The following is a 20,082-nucleotide window of genomic DNA, read 5'->3' as shown; positions in this document are numbered from 1 at the left end:
TTTTCCTTTTGTTGCAGATCCGCCTACGTGTCATTCGGAGGACTGCTGATGAGGTTACAGGGTGATGCAAACAACCTACACGGTTTCGAGATCGATCAACATATGTACCTGCTCATGAAGAAACTTGCATTTTAACTGCGTTATACGTTCACGACACGACCTAGGAAATTCCAATTTGAAACACATTTTCTTTGTTTTCAAGCGTGGTATCGCAGGCTTGGTGTTGAACTATCCAAAGCGATCGATGTATCCTACGCGAAAACCAGTTCTATGTGTTTCTATTTCTAAAGAAAGAAAAAAACATCAGGTACACACATACTATTCTTCATGGATTACCATTGAGCATTGTCACTGCCATTGCGATTTGTGAGATATGGTAATTAATAAAGATATTTTTACACTTGATTCCCTTATACCTTTAATCCTTCTTTGTTTACGGTTCGTTTAGAAATTAAGGCGACGTCGTCGAGAATTCTCGTCCGATCGAACGCGGCTGCTCTCCACAATCTCGGCCACAATCGTCTCAATAGAAACAATGTAACAAGTAGCCTAACGTAAGTATAGAAACTGAGGAAATATTTCGGAAAATAGAGAACATGGAGGAATAGGTAAAGGTCCAACTATAGAAACAAATATAAATTAATTTTTCGTGTCTCAAAGAATTCCTAGGTATAATCTATGTAGGTGTAATTAGCCATCGTCTGCCTTCAGTCAAAATCTCTAGCTGCAACGTGAAACGGAAAATTCCCAAGCAATCGCTGTAGAGTATTTCTTTAAATAGTTATTGTTTTGGTGTAGGTTGCGAAAATATATGAATCGCTAAAAGTAGATACTCCCATGCGTTTTTTTTTAATAAACTTATCCAGTACGCTATTGGATGTGAAATATTTGTTAGGAACAACTATAAATAGAGTGCAGTATTAATATTATTAGACTGGAAATCTCTCGATAAAAATAGTTCAGCTATAGTTCAGCTGCAACGTGTTGCGAGACGCCATTTTGGTGAACACGGCCAGGAACGAAACACGCTGTCCGATTGAAACGTGATTTTGCTAAGGATAGGAGAGCAGGAGATGAAAAAACACGCGATAGAGAGACAACCAGAAGGGGAAGAGCCAAGAACTAATTTATGTAATTAAACTCGCGGTATTTCTGACCTTGTACGGCTGAACGCTACCTCGAGCAATGTGGCATAAGTGCACTTGGCGTGGGCTCGCCTAGAGCCCCAATATGGCAACCCATTGCATAACGCGTCGTTCTACAGCATGGCTGCCACTTAATAAGGGTCTGATCCTAAATAGATTGGCCCAATGACATATAATTCGCTTTTATCTGACCGCCCGAGCGAGGTTGCGCAACGCTTCTAACCACAAGGAACATAGAAAATGAAGAAAAATCGATGGGCGTGAAGGCTATGGTGCTGCCATCTTTGGTAGTCGATATGAAATTACATCATCGCGAAACTGTGATAAGTAGACTGCTTATCTTTATGCAAATTCTCACTTTCGTACATCTTTTTAGAAACATTAGATTCGGAGAAAAGTTTGCTTCGTTAATTATAAGATTACTCGTTGTAAATAGAAAATAAAAATGCAATTAGAAACAAACAAAATGTGCACATACATAAATGCACAAAGATCCATAGTCCAATGATAAGACAAACTTCGATCTTCAGTAAAAAAGGGTTTAATGGAAACAAATCTGTAAGAATTACTTTTTTAAAATTTTACTTATTCGTCGATAAAATATAAATTAGAACAAATAATACTATGTACAATCAGAGGTAATTCCAGAGCCAATGATAAAGTGCTTCCAAAATATTACTTCTCGGCTGTTGATTAATAATACACTGTAAAGTAACGATACATTGCAAAATGTACGATCGTTCTGCATATAACTTTTAAAATGGTTCTATCTGTTCATTTAGTAGGTATTGAGTTTTGTAGTGATAATAACTCTCAAACATTGATCGAATGCTGTGCAAACAGCGAGTCCCTGCTTGTCCGGGCTCCAATCCAAAGAACTCACTGGCTGTGTTGAAAGAGTAACATTTTGTAAAAGATTCAGATTACCAACAACTCCTTGTTCTATTCCATCTGCATCGGTTAGTTTTCTTTTCTCTGGATAATTGCTAAAATTAAAAAAATATTTATCAAAAATTTCGCATTAATGATAAAAAACAGATACAAAATTTATACTCACTATTTCCACAGACAAAGGCTTCCACTACCGCCACAAGTGACAAATATTTCTCGATTTTGTGGCAAATGCCTGACAAGCCATACCGTTGAATTATGAGCCTGAAATTATTACATATACGAGATCAAATTACTTACGAATGTTAATTGCATTAGAATTTTATTCTCGCAACTCGATATGTACCTTTTCAGTGAGGTAGGCAAATCCTTTCTTGGGATGCTGCGTTTTCAAATCGAATAGATAGAATTTAGATTCCAAAGTAGTTGCTACCAACTTATTCATTGGAATATCTTTTCTATCGAATTCGATACTACAAACACCGTTCTTCAAATTACTTTCCCATTCGAGGGACATTGTTCTTAAATTGAACATTTTTATGTCCCCATTATCATAACCAGCAGCTACAACTCTTTCCTCGGAGTTGTAAGAGTTGCCAAATGTGGCTGTCCAACAATCTCTACGAACTTCTCCTTCTTTAGGTTCCATAACTGCTACTGGTTGGCCTTTTTGCCTTGGATCCCAGACTTTAACGCTTCCATCCCTGGAACCAGTTACTAATTCAGGTGCCCCGCATCCAATACTTTGTCCACCGACACCATCGATGCTATTTATTATCTCGTTATGAGCATTGGCTGTGTAAATTGGTATCGAAGGATCTTCTAAGTTGTAGATATTGAGTTTGCCCTAATAAAGAAGACTGAAGATGACTTAAGTCTTCTGGATGCAGAAACCACGATGTTCATCAATTATAAAAGCATGTTTATCACGAGAACTTCAATTTGTGAATTGTATGAAAATTCGTATAATACCTGAAAATCACCAGTCGCCAAATATCTATCCTTTAAACTAGAAGTTTTAAAAGTTCCGCATTTTATTGGTTGTGATCTTTCAATATCTTTTACGAGTTTCAATTCTCCGCTGGAAACTTCATAAATTTGTATAATACCACTACCACGCGGTCGAGAGCCCATAACCACAAACTTCGCACTGCACGGTATCCATTTAGCATCGAATAAAGAATAGTTTACTGATTTTTCTATGTGACAAATGATTTGCGGTTTTTCGAGTTTCTCCATAATTATGACGATCGGTTTTATGTCCAAGCACTTCAGTCACCGAAAATCTTGACAGTTTAAAATGGTATCCATAAACAAACTCGCGTACCATCTATTGCGAAATATTTGAAATAGGTATGTAACCAATGGTGGTCTGGAATGTATTGCAGATTGGCAACACTGCCATTCGAAATTTCTATTGACATCATCCAATCGTATTTGTGAGATACCACCACTGGAAATAACATCGCAAGAAACAAAAATCTCAGGATAAAGAATAGCTCTAATAAGAATTAAACTAACTTTAACAACTTTGTGAATTATAAACAAACAGTTTATTTCATTTAAAAATTCTTATATAGAATTTACAAACGAAATATATATTATGTTTTTGTTTCTAATTACTCGATACACAATTCAATTAAATTTCACTTAGTAATAATAATTTCAGGATATGATGTAGCTATTATACAGAAGAGGTACAGGATATGTATTGATTTCTTTCTCTTTTCGCATCATGTTGTTTTCTCTGTTTTCTTTCTTTCTATCAAATTTTAAATCTTATATGCATTGACATTCTATCTACCCTCTCAAACATCAAAGAATAAATTCTAAAAGAATTCTTGCAGCGCACTATTTACATTTGTTGTTTAGATTTCTTTTACATATACATATATATATATATATGTACAGTAAGTTCCAAACCCTACCCCCACATGTTCTTTTTCCTCTTTAAGCACCATTTTACTGCGCAACCAATCCGCAGTGAATGCTGCCTTAGCATTAAATTGTCAGCCAATCAGAGCAATTCAATTTCCGCCCCCATCTTCGTCAGCTTAGAAGCTGTAGCCTAGAGTAGAGGAGTTGAAGCTAGTTATGTATACAATTAGACTGAAAACATAACCTTAACATCACTTAATTAATATTGCAATCAGAATCATAGTTTATAATGCTATAATAATACGTTTTGATTGTTATAAATACATTTATTTTATAAAACTAGTTTTATGTTTCTACATATATAGCATCTTCCAGTCATAAAATCGACTTTCAATATTTGTTTACTGTCTATTATTTAATGTATTGTTTATACAGTTATAAAAATTAACTAAAATGTATGTACCAAATAATTAATATAGATTTATTGTCCATGTCACTTAAATATTTCGAATAAAATGGATGTAAAAGATAATATCATGACAGAGGTATTGTTCATTTATTATATTATTTTTATGATACTTAATGATGTGAATAGAATGTATGCATAATTAATTTTTTATTTTATAGTTTCCACTCGAATTACCACCTATTTGGCCAGATATCAAGACTGAGTTAAGAGAATATATTGTATGTTTGGATAATCTTCCAATATATCAACTTGACAATGCACAGTGTTATTGGCCGAGGAAACCTAATATTTTGTCCCTTTTGGACTCTGATATATCACCTCTTGGTAGTACCTTAAGATTTAATTGTGATCCTGTTAGTGGAAAACATGAGAAAATGTGCGAAGTAGCTTTAAAATCAGCTGGAGAAACTGCAAGGAATTCTATGTCCATGACACGTGCACCAGGACCTGCTGCTGAAAGTATCAGAGGTAATAAAAATATATTTTGCGTCATTGCTTTGTTGTATGTTATAAAATTAAAGTAAAGTTTCTTGAATTCAATATGTATGTATATTTTATGTAGGAAATATGAGCAATATTCCATTTTTTCCTGGTGGGTTTGATGAACCTAAAATGATAGAGGATTCATTGATGGAAGAAATTGACTTTGAAAATAATTTAAGAACTTTGGCAAAAGGATTCAGTGTTGGTACGGAGTTCAAGAGTGACAATTGCACACCAAAAGAAGCTAGTACTCAAGAGGAACAATTTTCTAAATCAGAAAAAAATGAAATTGAAGAAATAGCGGATAAAATTAATTTAATGTCTATTGTAAACGAAGAGCGAAATGTTCTGGGATTATGGTTACCAGAACCAACAGGAACAGAGGGAGACGAAATTAAAGAATCTTCGAATGTGCAAGAACCATCATTTGATGATGTTGTTCCATTATTAGAAGAAACAAATGTTCCTGTTTTGCAAATCTCTGCGAAACCTGCAGAGAACATGAAGTCAGTGTGGGCTGAACAATTAGACGTCTCCACACCATTAATAGATTTTGAAAAACGTATTCCTGAACTAGCAATGAGTTTTCCTTATGAATTAGATATCTTTCAGAAACAAGCAATATTGAAGTTAGAAGAGAGCTGCAACGTGTTTGTTGCAGCTCATACGTCAGCTGGTAAAACAACAGTAGCAGAATATGCCATTGCTTTAAGTCAGAAGCATATGACAAGGTATTTAACAGTTTCGATGTTTATATAACTTGTATTAATTACAATTGCTTTTTAGGGTAATCTATACATCTCCCATAAAGGCATTATCGAATCAAAAATACAGAGAGTTTAAGAGGAAATTCGATAGTGTTGGATTATTAACAGGAGAATTACAAATTAACTCAAATGCTTCATGTCTCATCATGACTACAGAAATTTTACAAGCTATGTTATATTGTGCATCTGAAGTTTTAAGAGATTTAGAATTCGTCATATTTGATGAAGTTCATTATATTAATAACGATGATGTAAGTATGGCTTTAACTGCAACTTTTCCGCTTTGTGAAATATTTCACTTCACTATTTTCTCATTTCAGCGTGGTCATGTATGGGAAGAGAGTGTCATTCTTTTACCAAAAACAGTTAACATTGTAATGTTATCTGCAACTGTTCCAAATCCGCTTGTATTTGCTGACTGGGTCGGTCGTATAAAAAAAAAGAAGATGTATGTGATAAGCACACTCAAAAGACCGGTACCACTTGAACATTACTTGTACACTGGAACTGATGGTAGAACAAGAGATAATAAATTTTTAGTGTTAGATGAAAGTGGTCAATTTATACAAGAAGGGTAACGATTACAATTGTATTTATTCCAAATTATATATTTCATGTATTAACTTTTATGTATACATTTATAGATGGTGCGAAGCAGTCAGTTCAAAAGAATTAAAAAATAAAGATAAAGAGATAAAAAGAACAAACAATCATCACTTGACTTCAAAGCAAGAGCAAGTATTATGGAACGCTTTTATAGGTCATCTTAGAAGCAAAGTATGATTGAATTGGGTTCATTTAAGGATCAATTATTTAACTGTGCATTATGTATATTTTTCTTTAAATTTTAGAACATGTTACCAGTGGTCGTCTTTATGTTATCGCGTAAACGATGTGACAAAAGCGCTGTTCTGTTAAGAAACGTTGACCTCACAAGTGAAAGTGAAAAATATACTATTAGAACATTTTTTCAAAATAATATTAAACATTTGAAAGGCACTGATAGACACTTGCCACAAGTTCTCATGATGCAAGAGCTGCTACAAAATGGTATTGGCATTCATCACAGTGGTATATTACCAATTTTAAAGGAAATAGTGGAAATGCTTTTTCAAAATGGAATTGTAAAGGTTTGTTGTCCTTTAAGATTTATCTATCTATTACTATGATTAGAATGTTTATAAAGTTAAAATGGCATTTTTTAGTAAAATGATTAATTGTATAAGATTACATTCTACTCAATGTTTATTATGTTGTAGTTATTGTTTGCAACGGAAACGTTCGCAATGGGTGTAAACATGCCAGCGCGTACAGTGGTTTTTGATTCAATTAAAAAGTTTGACGGTACGAACTTCCGAATACTTCATGCTACTGAATACATACAAATGGCTGGACGTGCAGGTCGTAGAGGCCACGATACCGCTGGAATGGTTATAGTTATGTGTAGAACGTCGGTACCACATTATAATGAGTTGAATGCCATGATGTGTGGTCAGGCTCAAAAATTAGAATCTAAATTCAAAGTTACATATTCCATGGTGTTAAATTTGAGAAGAGTGAACGAGGCAGTATCGGTTGAAGCGATGATACGTAGATCTTTTAAAGAATCTCCACTAGCCATAAAACAGAGCTCTTATAAAGCCCAATTGCAAAAAGTGGAAGACAAACTGTCGAAGTTACCGCCTCTGACCGAGATACAAAGAAAACTTTGCGACTTCTATAGAGCAGCTATTGAATTCATAGAATATTCACAGTATTTGAAACCCTTGATGTTTGAAACTCAGAAAAAAATGATGAAAAATATAGTACCTGGCAAAGTATTGCTTGTATCATTTGAAAGTCATTATAATAAATTAGCTTTGCTACTGGGTAGCGTTCAGAGTAAAGGTATGAGACAGTTTAGGGTATTAATCCTTAAAGATTCAAAAGCATCGAAGTCTATTGAAGACAAGTCATTAGGAGTTCCTAAAGCTAAGAGTACACTGTGGCACGATATTGTTGCTTTGACGAAGAAAGAATTATATGTGCCCATTGGAGTTGCAACTAGCGAGGTAATCACCATACCCATATGGAACGTATTAGAAGTAACTAGTCTCGAAATTAAGGTATCTTATCCTTTGGTCCTGTCGGATTGGGAGAAGAGGCAACTTCCGAGATTTAGGTAAGCAACATTAATGTTAGAATGGTACACGTAGGCCATTTGTTTCTTGTGAAACAATAATTTATACTACAAAAAATAAAAAATTGTAGATTTTTTAATGTATATATTATGTTCTGAATGTTTTGTATTTTAATCTATTATAATTTTTAGGAATGAACCACTTGGTCCAACTTATAAACTTGCTGAGCAAGACTTGATGTCATTGTCTTTGAATGCTGCGTGTATTCCTACTATTATGGAACCTTTTGAAGAGATGAAATTGAATTACGACGTCGGCATGAAAATGCAACATTTGCTTCAATTGAAACAAAAGGTAGATAACATGAGCTGTGCGCAAATGTCAAATTTCGAAGAACAATTTGAATCAGTGTTTGACCGAAGTGAATTGGAAAATGAGAGAAAAAAACTTCAGCTAAGACTCAGTGATGAAGAATTAAGTCTTTATCCAGAGTATACGAACGCTGTTGCTCTTCTCAAAGAATTAGGATACATAGACAACGATGAAAGAGGTATAATGCAGAGTCAGTTCGAAAAGAATCATTGTTATAAACAAATAATCATTAACCATGGAAATGTATATTTCAGTTGCATTAAAAGGTCGAGTTGCTTTGCAAATGGGAAGTAATGAGTTACTAATTACGGAACTTATTCTTAAAAATGTTTTAACGGTACTTCAACCAGCTGAAATAGCAGCACTGTTGTCCACTGTGGTATTTCAACAACGAACAAACGTTGAACCAAATCTTCCACCATCATTGAAGAAGGTATAATTATTAGGATACTTTCGTAATGATAATTGCTATTCTTATCTCATTTCTTGTTTCTGATTTAGGGTTGCGATGAATTAAAGCAAATATATAAACAATTAGAGCTTTTAGAACAAGCCTATCAATTAACAACATTACAATCACTAAATTTTGGTTTAGTGGAAGTGGTTTATGATTGGGCACAGTCAAAGTCGTTCGCTGAAATAATGGAAAAAACAGACGTACAAGAAGGTATCATAGTACGATGTATTCAACAGTTAAATGAAACACTAAGAGATGTTAAAAATGCAGCAATGACTATTGGTGATCCTGTTTTGAAAGAGAAAATGGAGAAAGCTTCTACAGTTATTAAGAGAGACATCGTTTTCACCGCATCTTTATATACACAAGATTAATCATGAAACAGCTTTTATGTTCAGTAATTTATTTCACATAGAACATTTGAATTTCGATCATATGACTTACTCGTGGAAAGATGTTTATATTTTTTAAATCTATACATTCTATATGGAGTATGTGCTAAGAGAATGTACAATAAGATCTTGTTTATACAATGAATGTAAAATACCGTAATTCCATTTTACTTTACATAATCCTTTCTGTATAGGTATGCAATAAAAGTGAGAACATAAGGAATGAGATTGTTATTAATGTAGAACAATTATTTTAATTTATGCTTATTGGTACAAAATAATCCTATATTGTATTATCAGATATTACAGTGCACGCTGATCAGTATTATTTAGATTCCCTTGGCCCTTGTTTGTCTCAGAAATACAGGTCCACTGTCCTTCTGTATTCTCACGCCAAAGAGACACCTTATTGTCGCCACCGCTAACTGCTAATATACCACCAGTCAATGACCAACTGACATTCCATATAACATCATCGAAAACATTAAGTATAGTTGGTGTCCAACTAGAATAATCATTCGATGTCCATACAATTACACGACGATCTTGTGAACAAGAAGCTAGGGCAGCTTTAGAAGGTCCAACTGCAGGTGCCCATGCTACATCTCTTACCTATATTTAAAAATTTGAAATGATGAAAAATGTGCTTACAATATGTATAACTAACTTAAAATAAAGTAGATTTTTTACCCAATCGCTATGTGCTTCTAACTTATCTTCTTCGATCCACCTATCACCTGCTTCTTTCCAAATTTTTACTAAATTATCACATCCGCCTGTAGCTAATCTTTTTACTGGTCCATTTCTCTGGGTTCCTGTGGCATCGAAACTAGGCTCGATAGCAGGGCACCAACTTACAGCATTGCATCCAATGGTATGAGCATTTGCAATTTTTTGTGTATCCCATGTGTCACCGTTACTAGTGAGAATAGTTAGTGAACCATCAGAACTTCCACAGGCAAGAATTAGTCCAAACTCGTGTGGTGCCCAGGCTACCGAGTTTACGGAAGAGTCGTGTCCAGTATGTTCATAAATTTTAGTCCATACTCCCAATTCTTTCCAAATGATTACTTTCCTATGATAACAGAGTGACGAATGGAATAATATCAAATCGTTCAATTGAACAGTAGCTTTCAGTAAATATAAGATATCAATAAATTCTAAGGTACCAACATTGTAACATACCGATCATAACTGCAAGATGCTAGAAGATTTCCAAATTTAGGATGTGCCCAAGCAACTTGCCAAACGGGACCAACATGACCCTTAAGATCGGCCACTAAACTTTGCGATCCATTTTTCAAATCAAATATTTTAACTGAATTATCGCTGGAACAAGTTGCTAACCTCAAACCATAATAATCCATTTCCGCGTCATGGATCATATCCTCGTGTCCGGTATCGACGGTGTTTAGAACGGACACCATTGTTGTAGCGTTTCTTCTTCAATATTCCAGATTATACACTTAAACAAGTATTCAAAATTGTTACAATGTTATATCGTCTAGTACCTGTCACTTACGTGGCGTGGAGGTATATGCGCATTGAGTGAATATGCACAGTTCTCTTGCGCAGATTTCACAAATGCATACGTATGCATGTATACATATCATATGTATATACACATGCACGCGTATGTAAAATGTATAAATGTCAACGACGTTACACACAGAATATAGCTTGCGGTGTACGTACGTCACATACCCATTCATATTTAAACAGTATGAATTGTACATACTGTATATAAATTTCATAGATGTGATTTCATATGAGATTCTGTGATACACTCCTCAACTTTAAACAGCTGTCACGTTTGAATTATTTATTATTTCAGGTCCCAACAATACATATACATTCCCCCTGCTGATACGGCTTGATTAAAACTTACAATTAGTTCATACTGTAGCATGTATACAGGCAGTCCTAAAAATGCTCGTAATCCGGAAATGGGGAGTGCCTGAGGTCATTTGAAGCAACTTTTTCCTTAGCGCAAATGCAACCCGCGACTTTGTTTACGAGTTATTAACGAAAACTACAGACCAATAACAGGCGAGCTCGGCTGCCTCGCGCCAATTGATTCCGACTCACATTTAGAGCAGATTTAGAGCAAATTCAGAGGAAATCTAGAGCAGATTTACAGTCGATAGTAATTTTCCTAATTTTACAAGAACGCAGCGACTACATACTATTTGGGAATTGTATTTTATATCCCGTTAGGACGTACAGTTCAATAATTCGCGTTTTCTGTACGAATTCAATAGCCATAATTCCTCCTTTTCCAATAAATCAGATTCTTTGCATTTATGTGCATTCAATTCTCGACCGTTCATGGAGCTCAATCACAGAAGATTGTGCTCGAGCGCAGAAGATTTAGATCAGAATTAGATCAGATTCAGAGCATACTTAAAACAAATTTAGAGCAGATTTAGGGCTTATATAGGGCAGATATACAGCATGCTTAGAGCCGATTTAAAGCATATTTAGGGCAGTTTCCGGACAGATTTAGAGCAGAGTTAGGACAGGTTTAGAGTTGATTTAGAGCAGATTTGGAACAGATTTACACCATGCATAGAGTAGATTTAGAGCATAGTTAGAGCAGATTTAGAGCCTACTTAGAGCAGATTCGGGGCAGATTTAGGACATGTTTAGAAGGGATTTAGGACAGATTTCGGACAGATTTAGAGCTGGTTTAAAGCAGATTTAGAGCAATCTGCTCTAAAACGGCCCTAAACCTGCCCTAAACCTGCCCTAAAACTGATCCAAAACCTGCCCTAAATCCGCTCTAAATCTGCTCTAAATCTACTCTAAATCCGTCCTAAATCTGCCCTAAAACTTGTGTTCCAAGTCTGCCCTAAATCTACTCTAAATGTGCCTTTAATCTGCTCTATGTTTGCTGTAAATCTGCTCTAAGTATGTTCCAATTACATCCTAAATTAGTCTAAATCTGCTTTAATCTACCCTATGCATGGTCTAAATTTGCTCCAAATCTGCTCTAAATCAGGTTTAAAACCGCCCTAAACCTGCTCTAAATCTCCTCTAAATCTACCCTAAGTTAGTTCTGAATCCACTCTAGATGTGTTCCAAATCTGTCCTAAATCAGCTCCAAATCTGCTCTAAATCTTTTCCTAATCTGCTTTAAATCTGTCGTGAAAGTGCTCTAAGCCTATCTTAAATCAGGTCTAAAACTGTTCTAAATCTACTCTCCTCTTCACGATCAAGGTCGTTCGAGCGCGATCAACGATACAGAATTAAATTTGCGTGATTGTGATCTATTTGAGTTACTTAAATAAGAAGTATAATGGCAATTAAATTCATACAGAAAACGCGATTTATTGTGCAGTACCCGCTAACTGGATATAAAATACACAATTTCCTGAAAGTATGTAGTTACTGTACTCATAAAGTTGAGACATCTACTAATTGGAAGAGGAGCATGCTATTCCACATTTCGATGTAACATTGGCTCTGTAATTCGAAGTAAGATGAAGTAAACGAAAGTAGGACAGAAGGTGCCGTAATAGGAAAGAAAAGTTGCGGCAGGAGGGATGAAGCAGCATCGGGAGAGGACTAGCAGCACCAGAAAAAATACAGAAATTTCCGTATAACATTTAAAATTACAAACAAAACAATTTATTTCCATTTCGAAAAGGTAAATTCATGATGAAATTGAAGATAATATTTTGTGAAATAAGGAAAATGTTGAATAAGATATTATAATTAAGAAGAAAACTACAATTTGTTTTTTGGAGAATTCGTTTAAATTGGGAGAAGGTAAGATACGTTGAAATCAATATCGTAACTCTAAATACCTATAATACAAAACAAAAATAAATAAAAGGGTAACATTGTATATTTAAAAAGACCACCAGAAGTATCTAATAGGATGAGCATTGCTGACCACAGGATTGGATCAGTAGTGGTCAGAACTAGGTCAGTATTGGTCATCCTGAAGGTTCACCCTTAGTCAGATCACTTCTGCAAGAGGGCTCCTCTACAACGATCGATAATTTCGATTATTTTTAATTATTTCATGTTTGTAACAATTTATTTTGCAAGGAAGCTATCAGTGCTCGGGAGACTACTTTCTCACATAATATTTTCATAAAAAATACGAACGAGGATTAAATAACAAAAGAATTTTAATTGCACAAATCGATCATTAAGAACTTTATCATTTCTTGTTTCTTAATATTTATAACAATTTTGTTTGTTAGAAATATGATTAAGCACCCCCTGGCTATTTTGTCATTTAATTTGTTAATGAAAATAACTGTCAAAGTTAGAAATATGGAGTAATTTTTCGAGCATGAATATTTCGAGAAATTGTTGCAGCTTGTGTTTTAATGTTTAATATATATGAAAATAAAATAAAATAAAATAAATAAGATAATAAAATAAATAATTAATAATGTCAAACTTACAGAGTGATGTTTAAAGCATCAATGTATCAAAGAATCATTATACATATAGTATAATTATAAGAATTTCTTTTCCTAATGATATCTTCTAATACTTTCTCGTCTGCTTTAAGATCTAATGTACAAATAAAAGTAGCTAACAGAACTCGAGCTACAGAAGAACTTTTAAAGCACAAATATTTCGAAAAATTATTTCGTTAACACACATTTCGAAATTCGTAAAAGTTTCAGTTACAGATTTAAAAGAATCGTTTGTGAATATACACGCTGTATGTATTTGTGGTTTCTAAATCATAAAATACGAATGAATAAGCATAAACTTCTCCACATGTTTGGTAACAAAATAATACATCGAGTGTCAAGTATACTCCTATAGTCTGTGGTACTATTTGTCGCGTTTCTGCGACATCTATAAATTTAACCTGAAAATCATATCAAATAATAATCATGGAGTACATATTGTGCTTGAAGAATATGACATACCTAACGTGAGAATAAAAGTCATATTCTGTTGATCTGTGACCAGTTATGTAATATTCAGTAATTGGATCTACTTCTGCACACCCTCGAGGCCGCAGCATGATCTGTTAGTGAGGGCCGGTATGGAAATTTTGTCTACTATGATTGGCTGACAATTCACTGCTTAAGCAAGATTCATTGCGGATTGGAAGTCCAGTAAAATAGTGGGAATGTGCGCGCTAGCTTAGGGAGTAAGAAAAGCGTACAGGAATATATAGGTCCCATTTCTGTACATACATATGATGTGTTTAATACTGTATGTTTTCTTTTGCAGTGCGTACGTACCTAGTACCTAACCAAAATGTCTGCGTTGTTTTGGTTCGTTAAAAATATTGGAAGAAACATACAATTGCCGACACAAAACCGAAATATTTCACTGTCTGCTACGACCTATCTTAAAGAAAGTGAGCAAAATCCATTGGTTTTTAATAAAAACAATATGAAAATATTAGTTGTAGTATATCCTGATTCTATGAATTAAATTTCTAAACCTATGCTACAGAATAAACATTCAAGTTAATTTTCCTTGCAGTTATTGAGAGAAAAGAAGGGAATAATTTAATAATTGAAGCAGTAATAAAACCGGATGAAAAAGAAAAGCTATTCCTAAAACCTAAACATGGAGCCTGTCCAGTGTGTTCTGCGGGTCTCAATATTAAGCACACAGTAGGAGCTCATTTTCGAATTTTAAGAAATTAAAATATCTTAATTTTTAATACTTTCTAGTAAATTAAAAACTTTTTTAGGATGTTCTTATACTTAGTCAGTTCATAAGATCAGATGGTTGTATACTACCACGTAGAATTACTGGTCTGTGCAAAGTGCAACAAAAAAGAATTTCTACAATGATTTTAATGGCTCAAAGTGCAGGTAAAATAATAATAAATAATTAATTTATAATTAATTTGTTTCTATTTGAGATTAGAGATAGACTGACATCAAAGCGTATTTACATTGTTCTATTACTTCCAGGGTTAATGCCAAAAAGGTGTTCTAAAGGAAAGTACTATGATCCTTCAAATAAAGGGAGTTGGAGAAAGTTTAATACATATTATGATGAAGAAACTATTAGAGTTAGATATTTGTAATTTATAGAAAAATTCAATAAATGTATGTTTCATTAGACCATAAATAAATTAAGTATTTTCATTATATAAACTTCGCGATTATTATTTTTCTATCATCAAGTGTCGTATGTGGTATCGTTTCATGGGTGTATGTATCGACTGATTATGTAGTATGTAACTGAATAGGTTGGAAGAGTCATGTTGAAACGTAGGTTAATAACAACTTCGTGGTGTAAATTTCAGAAACGGTATGCACAAAAGAATTCGAAAGTGAATAGTGAAAATAGAGAACATGAAGTTTCAAAAATCCGTAATATCGGAATTTTGGCGCACATCGATGCCGGTTCGTTCTGTTTTAATATACGTTTGTAATATAACCTATTAATCTCTGATTTATGTGTCACGAGAGTGATTCTTAATAATGATTTTTCAGGCAAAACAACTACTACAGAAAGAATGTTATTCTATTCCGGTCTTATTAGTTCTATGGGGGAAGTACATCATGGTAATACAGTGACAGATTATATGAAACAAGAACGCGATCGTGGTATAACTATTACTTCTGCAGCGGTAACATTTGAATGGAAAAATCACCGTATTAATTTAATAGATACGCCTGGGCATATTGACTTCACCATGGAAGTAGAACAAACTTTGAGAGTGTTAGATGGAGCAGTAATTATACTTGATGGTTCCGCAGGTGTGGAGGCTCAAACGTTGACAGTGTATCAACAGGCTGATAAATACAAAATACCAAAAATTGTTTACGTAAATAAAATGGATAGACCAGACGCAAATTTCGAAGCAAGTGTCAAATCTATTGAATCTAAATTACATATAGAGGCACTACCTATACAATTTCCCATCAAACATCAAGGCCTTCTAGAAGGCATAGTGGATGTGATTACATTAGAAAAAATGATTTTTGCTAAAGATGATAAGGGTTTGAAATTTACAAAACAAAAATTATCTGGTAAAGACAACAAGAGTTTGTGGGAAATGGCAGTTGAGAAGCGTAGACAATTAACTGATAAACTTTCTAACATGGATGACAAACTAGCAGATGTAATTATTGAACAAGAGTCTTTGGACACTATTGTTCCACAATTGCTGATAGACTCTTTGTACAGGGCTACTATAAATATGAAAGGTGTTCCTGTACTCTTAGGTAGTTCGTATAAGAACATGGGTGTGCAACCTTTAATGGACAGCATCCTTTTATATCTACCATCTCCTGATAAGAATAAATCTTTAAAGTATTATCGTTCTTTTGATGAACGTTTGTCTGCCAGAGTATTTAAAGTTGTTCATGATGAACGGAAGGGACCTATTACCTTCTTCAGAATTTACACTGGAGTCATGGAGAAAAATTCAAAAATATATAACATTCAAAAAGAAGTGTCTGAACAAGTTAGCAAATTATATGTTGCTTGTGCAGATGACTACGAAGAGGTACCCAAAATTAATAATGGTAACATTGCAGCAGTAGCAGGATTGAAAAGTACCAGAACTGGTGATTTAGTGACAACCAATGCATCAGCAGCCAATAGAGCCAAAACAAAGCTGGCATCACAAAAAGATATTGAATCAAAAGATGTGGAGAAATTTTTTACTTCCAATTCGAGAATACTAGAGCCCGTTTTCTTTTGTTCAATAGAAGCACCATCAATTTCTACTCAAGCAGCTTTGGACTCTGCTCTGCAGCAACTAGAAAGAGAAGATTCAAGTTTAAGAGTAACTCAAGACAGTGAAACTGGACAAATTGTGCTTGCTGGTATGGGTGAATTGCACCTAGAAGTTATCAAAGAAAGAATCAGATCAGAATTTAAAATTGATGCAGAATTAGGACCACTGCAGATCGCTTACAGGGAGACAATAACAAACTCTATTAAAGATACCATCACGTCTGAATACCAAATAGGAAAAAGTAAACATTCAGTAACTGTAACCATATCATTGATTCCAAATTATCAGGAAATTCAGCCTTTGTTACTAGACAGATCACCAGATTGCATTGAAAACATTGATGCCATACCTTTGAGGATAATGAAAGCTGTCAAAACTGGTGTGCAATCAGTTCTTTTGCATGGACCAAAGCTAAGCTTCCCAGTTATAAACATGGGGGTAAAGTTACATTGGTTGGAATACAAATTTGGTACTGCACCAACGATCATTACTGCTGCTGTTGCCCAGTGTATCAGAAAGGTAATTTTACTTCTCTAATAGGAATTCAAGTAGCCTACAGTTTTAAAATGCATACCTTCTATTTATGATTCTATATGATTCTATACTAAACATTCTATATTATGATGTACAAACATAGAAGAATTTAAAGTTAGTCGAAAATATAATATTCTAGACTAGAATATCTCCTGAGTTTAAATGAAAATACATATACTGTAAATATCTCCGCATTTATTTGACAAACATGTTGCTATCTTGATGTTTGATCGTCAAGCTTACTTTCTTAGGCTGTACAACTTTTCTAATTTCATTATAATCCTTCGCTTCTGACAAAATTAACATAGACTTAGGTTTACGGTCCAGCATGGTCCTTTTCACATTATGTTTGATTGGATCACAGCTCTTTGCCTCTTCGTGACGCAGATAGTATCTATGCTGCCATTTTTCTTGCATACTTCTTGCAGTCTCTTCTTTTTTTATTATGTCCTCGTTGGGTGACTGTGTATCCGTGAGAGTTTTGAGAATATTGATCTTTTTGAATGTATCGTCTGATATTATATCGTAGCACTTGGGGGTCGTGTCAATCATCCGAAAAGCATAACGCTTTAACTTCGCATGTTGTTTAAATTCTGTCGCCCGCGGTAACTTGCCAGATTGTCGATCGAAGAAGTCGTTAATCAATAAATCGTTCTTGATCTGCAAATTTCGCAGAAAATTCTGATCGATCAGTTTCTGTTTGGTACCCTTGATATCAGTGTTTCCTTCGGTGTAGGCATTGCCTTCGTTAAAAACCTTGGTCGAGTTCTTTTGATTGTTAGTCTCTCTAATTCTGCTTTTGGTTCTCTTGGTATTGGTTTGGGTTGATTTGTCTACACCGTGGATACCCCATTTCAACATGTAGGCATCCAGGAAGTTATGGTAAAGTTCAGGAGATACCTCTTGATGGTCATAGTGCTTGTCTATGAAATAGATCCTCCTAAGACGGCAGTTGCCATATATCTGTAGTCTCTGCGTGAAAGCATAAATGCTATTGAAGGCAGTTTGTGTTAATTGCGATAAATTTAGTTCTAATTTGTTCCATCCGGTTTCTAGTTTCACCCTCACACGACATATTACACCCCTGGAGTTGTACCTCTCGGATTCCGCATTGGTAAATTGAAAATGATGCAGACAGTTTTGGGTGTCCACTACCTGCGGTTCAACCGGTTACGTATTAGTTAAAACTAAACCTACCAATTAGTGCAAGTGACTGATTCATTTCAATTATATCCGATATAATTTTATGATCTTATTTACCTGTACTTGTAAGCGACAGTGTAAGTTCAGGTTTCTTATCACGATGACTAGAATCGGTAATTCGATATTAAGAAATTGTGACGGATCAGGCGGACAAAGAATAGAGGTTCCATAGTCGTTAGGTTGTTCCAAGTCCTGTACCTCAATGACCTGCCGATTGTTTCCGGTTGATATTAATTAGTACCGCATAGAATTAATCGGGCAATAAGGTTATTTAACCTTCGCGTCGATGAACGTACATTTTCCAGCAAATCTGAATCGAGGATTTTACGAATACGACCCGACTGAGATTGATGTTTGCTCCAGTACTCTAATGGCTTGTCGCTGATGCTGTACAGTAGGGAGACATATCCAGCAACCATTAAACCTCGAAATTATTTGTCCAAATTGGGAATCATTAATGTGAATTTACTCCGTAAAATTTACATCTTTCTGTTCGCTTGTTTGTTTACCGACTGCCTCGCTGCCGAAAAAGCGAGGCTAGATTCGATATGAAGAACGATTCGTACTGGTAGCTATGCTTTTCCCACGCCAGTCAATTTTTTTTAACACAGAGTAATCAACAATTTGTCGATGCAATTCCTTTATTGGACATTATCCATGATTATGGATAAATTGTAAATGTGAAATACTAAAATATTGAGAAAATAATGAGAAATTGAGAAAAAAAAACGTTTTAAAGATAGTGTCCCATTGGTTTTGATTAGCTAGCCAATTTTGTAAAATATTATACATTTAGTTGATGCAGAAGAGCTCGATTCAACTGTTGGAGCCGATAATGAAGCTGGAGATTGTGGTGGATGAAGAATACTCATCCGGTGTCCTAGGAGATCTCCCGAAGAGGCGGGCAGAAATACAAGATATCGGTGTACGCGGTCAGAACAAGGTAATTAAGACTTTTAGGCATCTGATTTATATGTCTAGTAGCATCGGAGCTGTTTCCTTCGCCATAGTAACTTTAAAAACAGCACTCGTGATCCGAGAGATCTAACTAATTCTAAAATGGCAGCACCATATAATTTTTTTGTATGTAAAAGTTATGTAATTAATGTACAAATATCTAGTTAGTGTAAGTCAATAATGTAAATCAAATTCAAGACCTACCTTTCATATTTTTATCTGTCTCAGGAAGTTTATTTTAATTGGTTCCTAAACAATTTTCTCTCATAGTTTGCCAACTTCTACACGACTGTACGACCTACTTGTGCTTTCCCATCCTTGGAAACCTAAAATGTTAATGTGCGTTCTATATACAGGTGATCAAGTGCTTTGCCCCGCTAGCCGAGCTCTTAGGCTACTCGACAACGCTGAGGATACTGTCGTCAGGCCACGCAACATTTTCTTTAGAATTTGATCACTACGAACCGCTGGATTCGAGCAGCGAAGCGGAAGCGATTAAGAGGATCACAGGGTTCGGTTAGGAGATTATTAGAGTCGGTGTGAAATACATAGAACATTAACAGAACTGGAAATAAATGGTTAACCTTGACGATAGGAAAACAATTAATCTTTTGAACACCTATCACGTTATTTTTTTTTTTAAATCTTGTGTATTAAGAAATCAGCAGTTCAACTTTACAAAGATGTAAATTCGGTCATTCTAACGTAAAAATTATTTGCACGT

General features: G+C 34.7%; 7 protein-coding genes across 9 annotated transcripts in view; 4 read left to right on the top strand and 3 right to left on the bottom strand.

Annotated features, from left to right (window-relative positions):
• Window positions 1-405, top strand: part of Rpb8 (DNA-directed RNA polymerases I, II, and III subunit Rpb8) — an 89,675-nt gene extending 89,270 nt beyond the window's left edge. For all 3 annotated transcript variants that reach the window (XM_033481360.2, XM_076527896.1, XM_076527897.1), the window contains exon 4: window positions 18-405. In XM_033481360.2, coding sequence (XP_033337251.1) covers window positions 18-135 — 118 coding nt within the window. In that variant the 3' untranslated portion in view covers window positions 136-405. The remainder of the gene's footprint in view (window positions 1-17) is intronic.
• A 1,305-nt stretch (window positions 406-1,710) lies between these two features.
• Wdr92 (dynein axonemal assembly factor 10) lies at window positions 1,711-3,389 on the bottom strand. The gene is made up of 4 exons (XM_033481359.2): window positions 3,009-3,389; window positions 2,383-2,883; window positions 2,203-2,300; window positions 1,711-2,131 (listed from the first exon to the last, which is right to left on the bottom strand). Exons 1-4 carry the CDS (start codon window positions 3,273-3,275, stop codon window positions 1,924-1,926), a joined length of 1,074 nt encoding a protein of 357 aa, XP_033337250.2. The 5' UTR covers window positions 3,276-3,389; the 3' UTR covers window positions 1,711-1,923.
• Window positions 3,390-3,779: 390 nt separating this feature from the next.
• Window positions 3,780-9,197, top strand: tst (superkiller complex helicase subunit twister). The gene is made up of 11 exons (XM_033481277.2): window positions 3,780-4,459; window positions 4,542-4,851; window positions 4,946-5,597; window positions 5,653-5,884; window positions 5,954-6,207; window positions 6,278-6,410; window positions 6,485-6,763; window positions 6,893-7,794; window positions 7,945-8,303; window positions 8,380-8,558; window positions 8,627-9,197. The coding sequence occupies exons 1-11, from the start codon at window positions 4,430-4,432 to the stop codon at window positions 8,954-8,956; spliced, it is 3,660 nt and encodes a 1,219-aa protein (XP_033337168.2). The 5' UTR covers window positions 3,780-4,429; the 3' UTR covers window positions 8,957-9,197.
• Window positions 9,191-10,531, bottom strand: Sec13 (nuclear pore and COPII coat complex component secretory 13). Its single transcript, XM_033481279.2, has 3 exons — window positions 10,160-10,531; window positions 9,665-10,049; window positions 9,191-9,586 (listed from the first exon to the last, which is right to left on the bottom strand). Exons 1-3 carry the CDS (start codon window positions 10,399-10,401, stop codon window positions 9,278-9,280), a joined length of 936 nt encoding a protein of 311 aa, XP_033337170.1. The 5' UTR covers window positions 10,402-10,531; the 3' UTR covers window positions 9,191-9,277.
• Window positions 10,532-14,149: 3,618 nt separating this feature from the next.
• mRpS18A (mitochondrial ribosomal protein S18A) lies at window positions 14,150-15,069 on the top strand. Its single transcript, XM_033481386.2, has 4 exons — window positions 14,150-14,315; window positions 14,444-14,577; window positions 14,658-14,781; window positions 14,884-15,069. Exons 1-4 carry the CDS (start codon window positions 14,213-14,215, stop codon window positions 14,997-14,999), a joined length of 477 nt encoding a protein of 158 aa, XP_033337277.2. The 5' UTR covers window positions 14,150-14,212; the 3' UTR covers window positions 15,000-15,069.
• Window positions 15,070-15,134: 65 nt separating this feature from the next.
• mRRF2 (mitochondrial ribosome recycling factor 2) lies at window positions 15,135-19,947 on the top strand. The gene is made up of 4 exons (XM_033481380.2): window positions 15,135-15,321; window positions 15,412-17,183; window positions 19,198-19,344; window positions 19,715-19,947. Exons 1-4 carry the CDS (start codon window positions 15,177-15,179, stop codon window positions 19,877-19,879), a joined length of 2,229 nt encoding a protein of 742 aa, XP_033337271.2. The 5' UTR covers window positions 15,135-15,176; the 3' UTR covers window positions 19,880-19,947.
• Window positions 17,374-19,202, bottom strand: LOC117226738 (uncharacterized). The gene is made up of 3 exons (XM_033481381.2): window positions 18,698-19,202; window positions 18,459-18,608; window positions 17,374-18,353 (listed from the first exon to the last, which is right to left on the bottom strand). The coding sequence occupies exons 1-3, from the start codon at window positions 18,818-18,820 to the stop codon at window positions 17,394-17,396; spliced, it is 1,233 nt and encodes a 410-aa protein (XP_033337272.2). The 5' UTR covers window positions 18,821-19,202; the 3' UTR covers window positions 17,374-17,393.
• Window positions 19,948-20,082: the final 135 nt, after the last annotated feature.

This window comes from Megalopta genalis, unplaced genomic scaffold (assembly GCF_051020955.1).
Source record: "Megalopta genalis isolate 19385.01 unplaced genomic scaffold, iyMegGena1_principal scaffold0050, whole genome shotgun sequence".
NCBI classification, from domain to species: Eukaryota; Metazoa; Arthropoda; class Insecta; order Hymenoptera; family Halictidae; genus Megalopta; species Megalopta genalis.
Note: the sequence above shows the minus strand (reverse complement) of the source record. Positions and strands in the feature narration are given on the sequence as shown.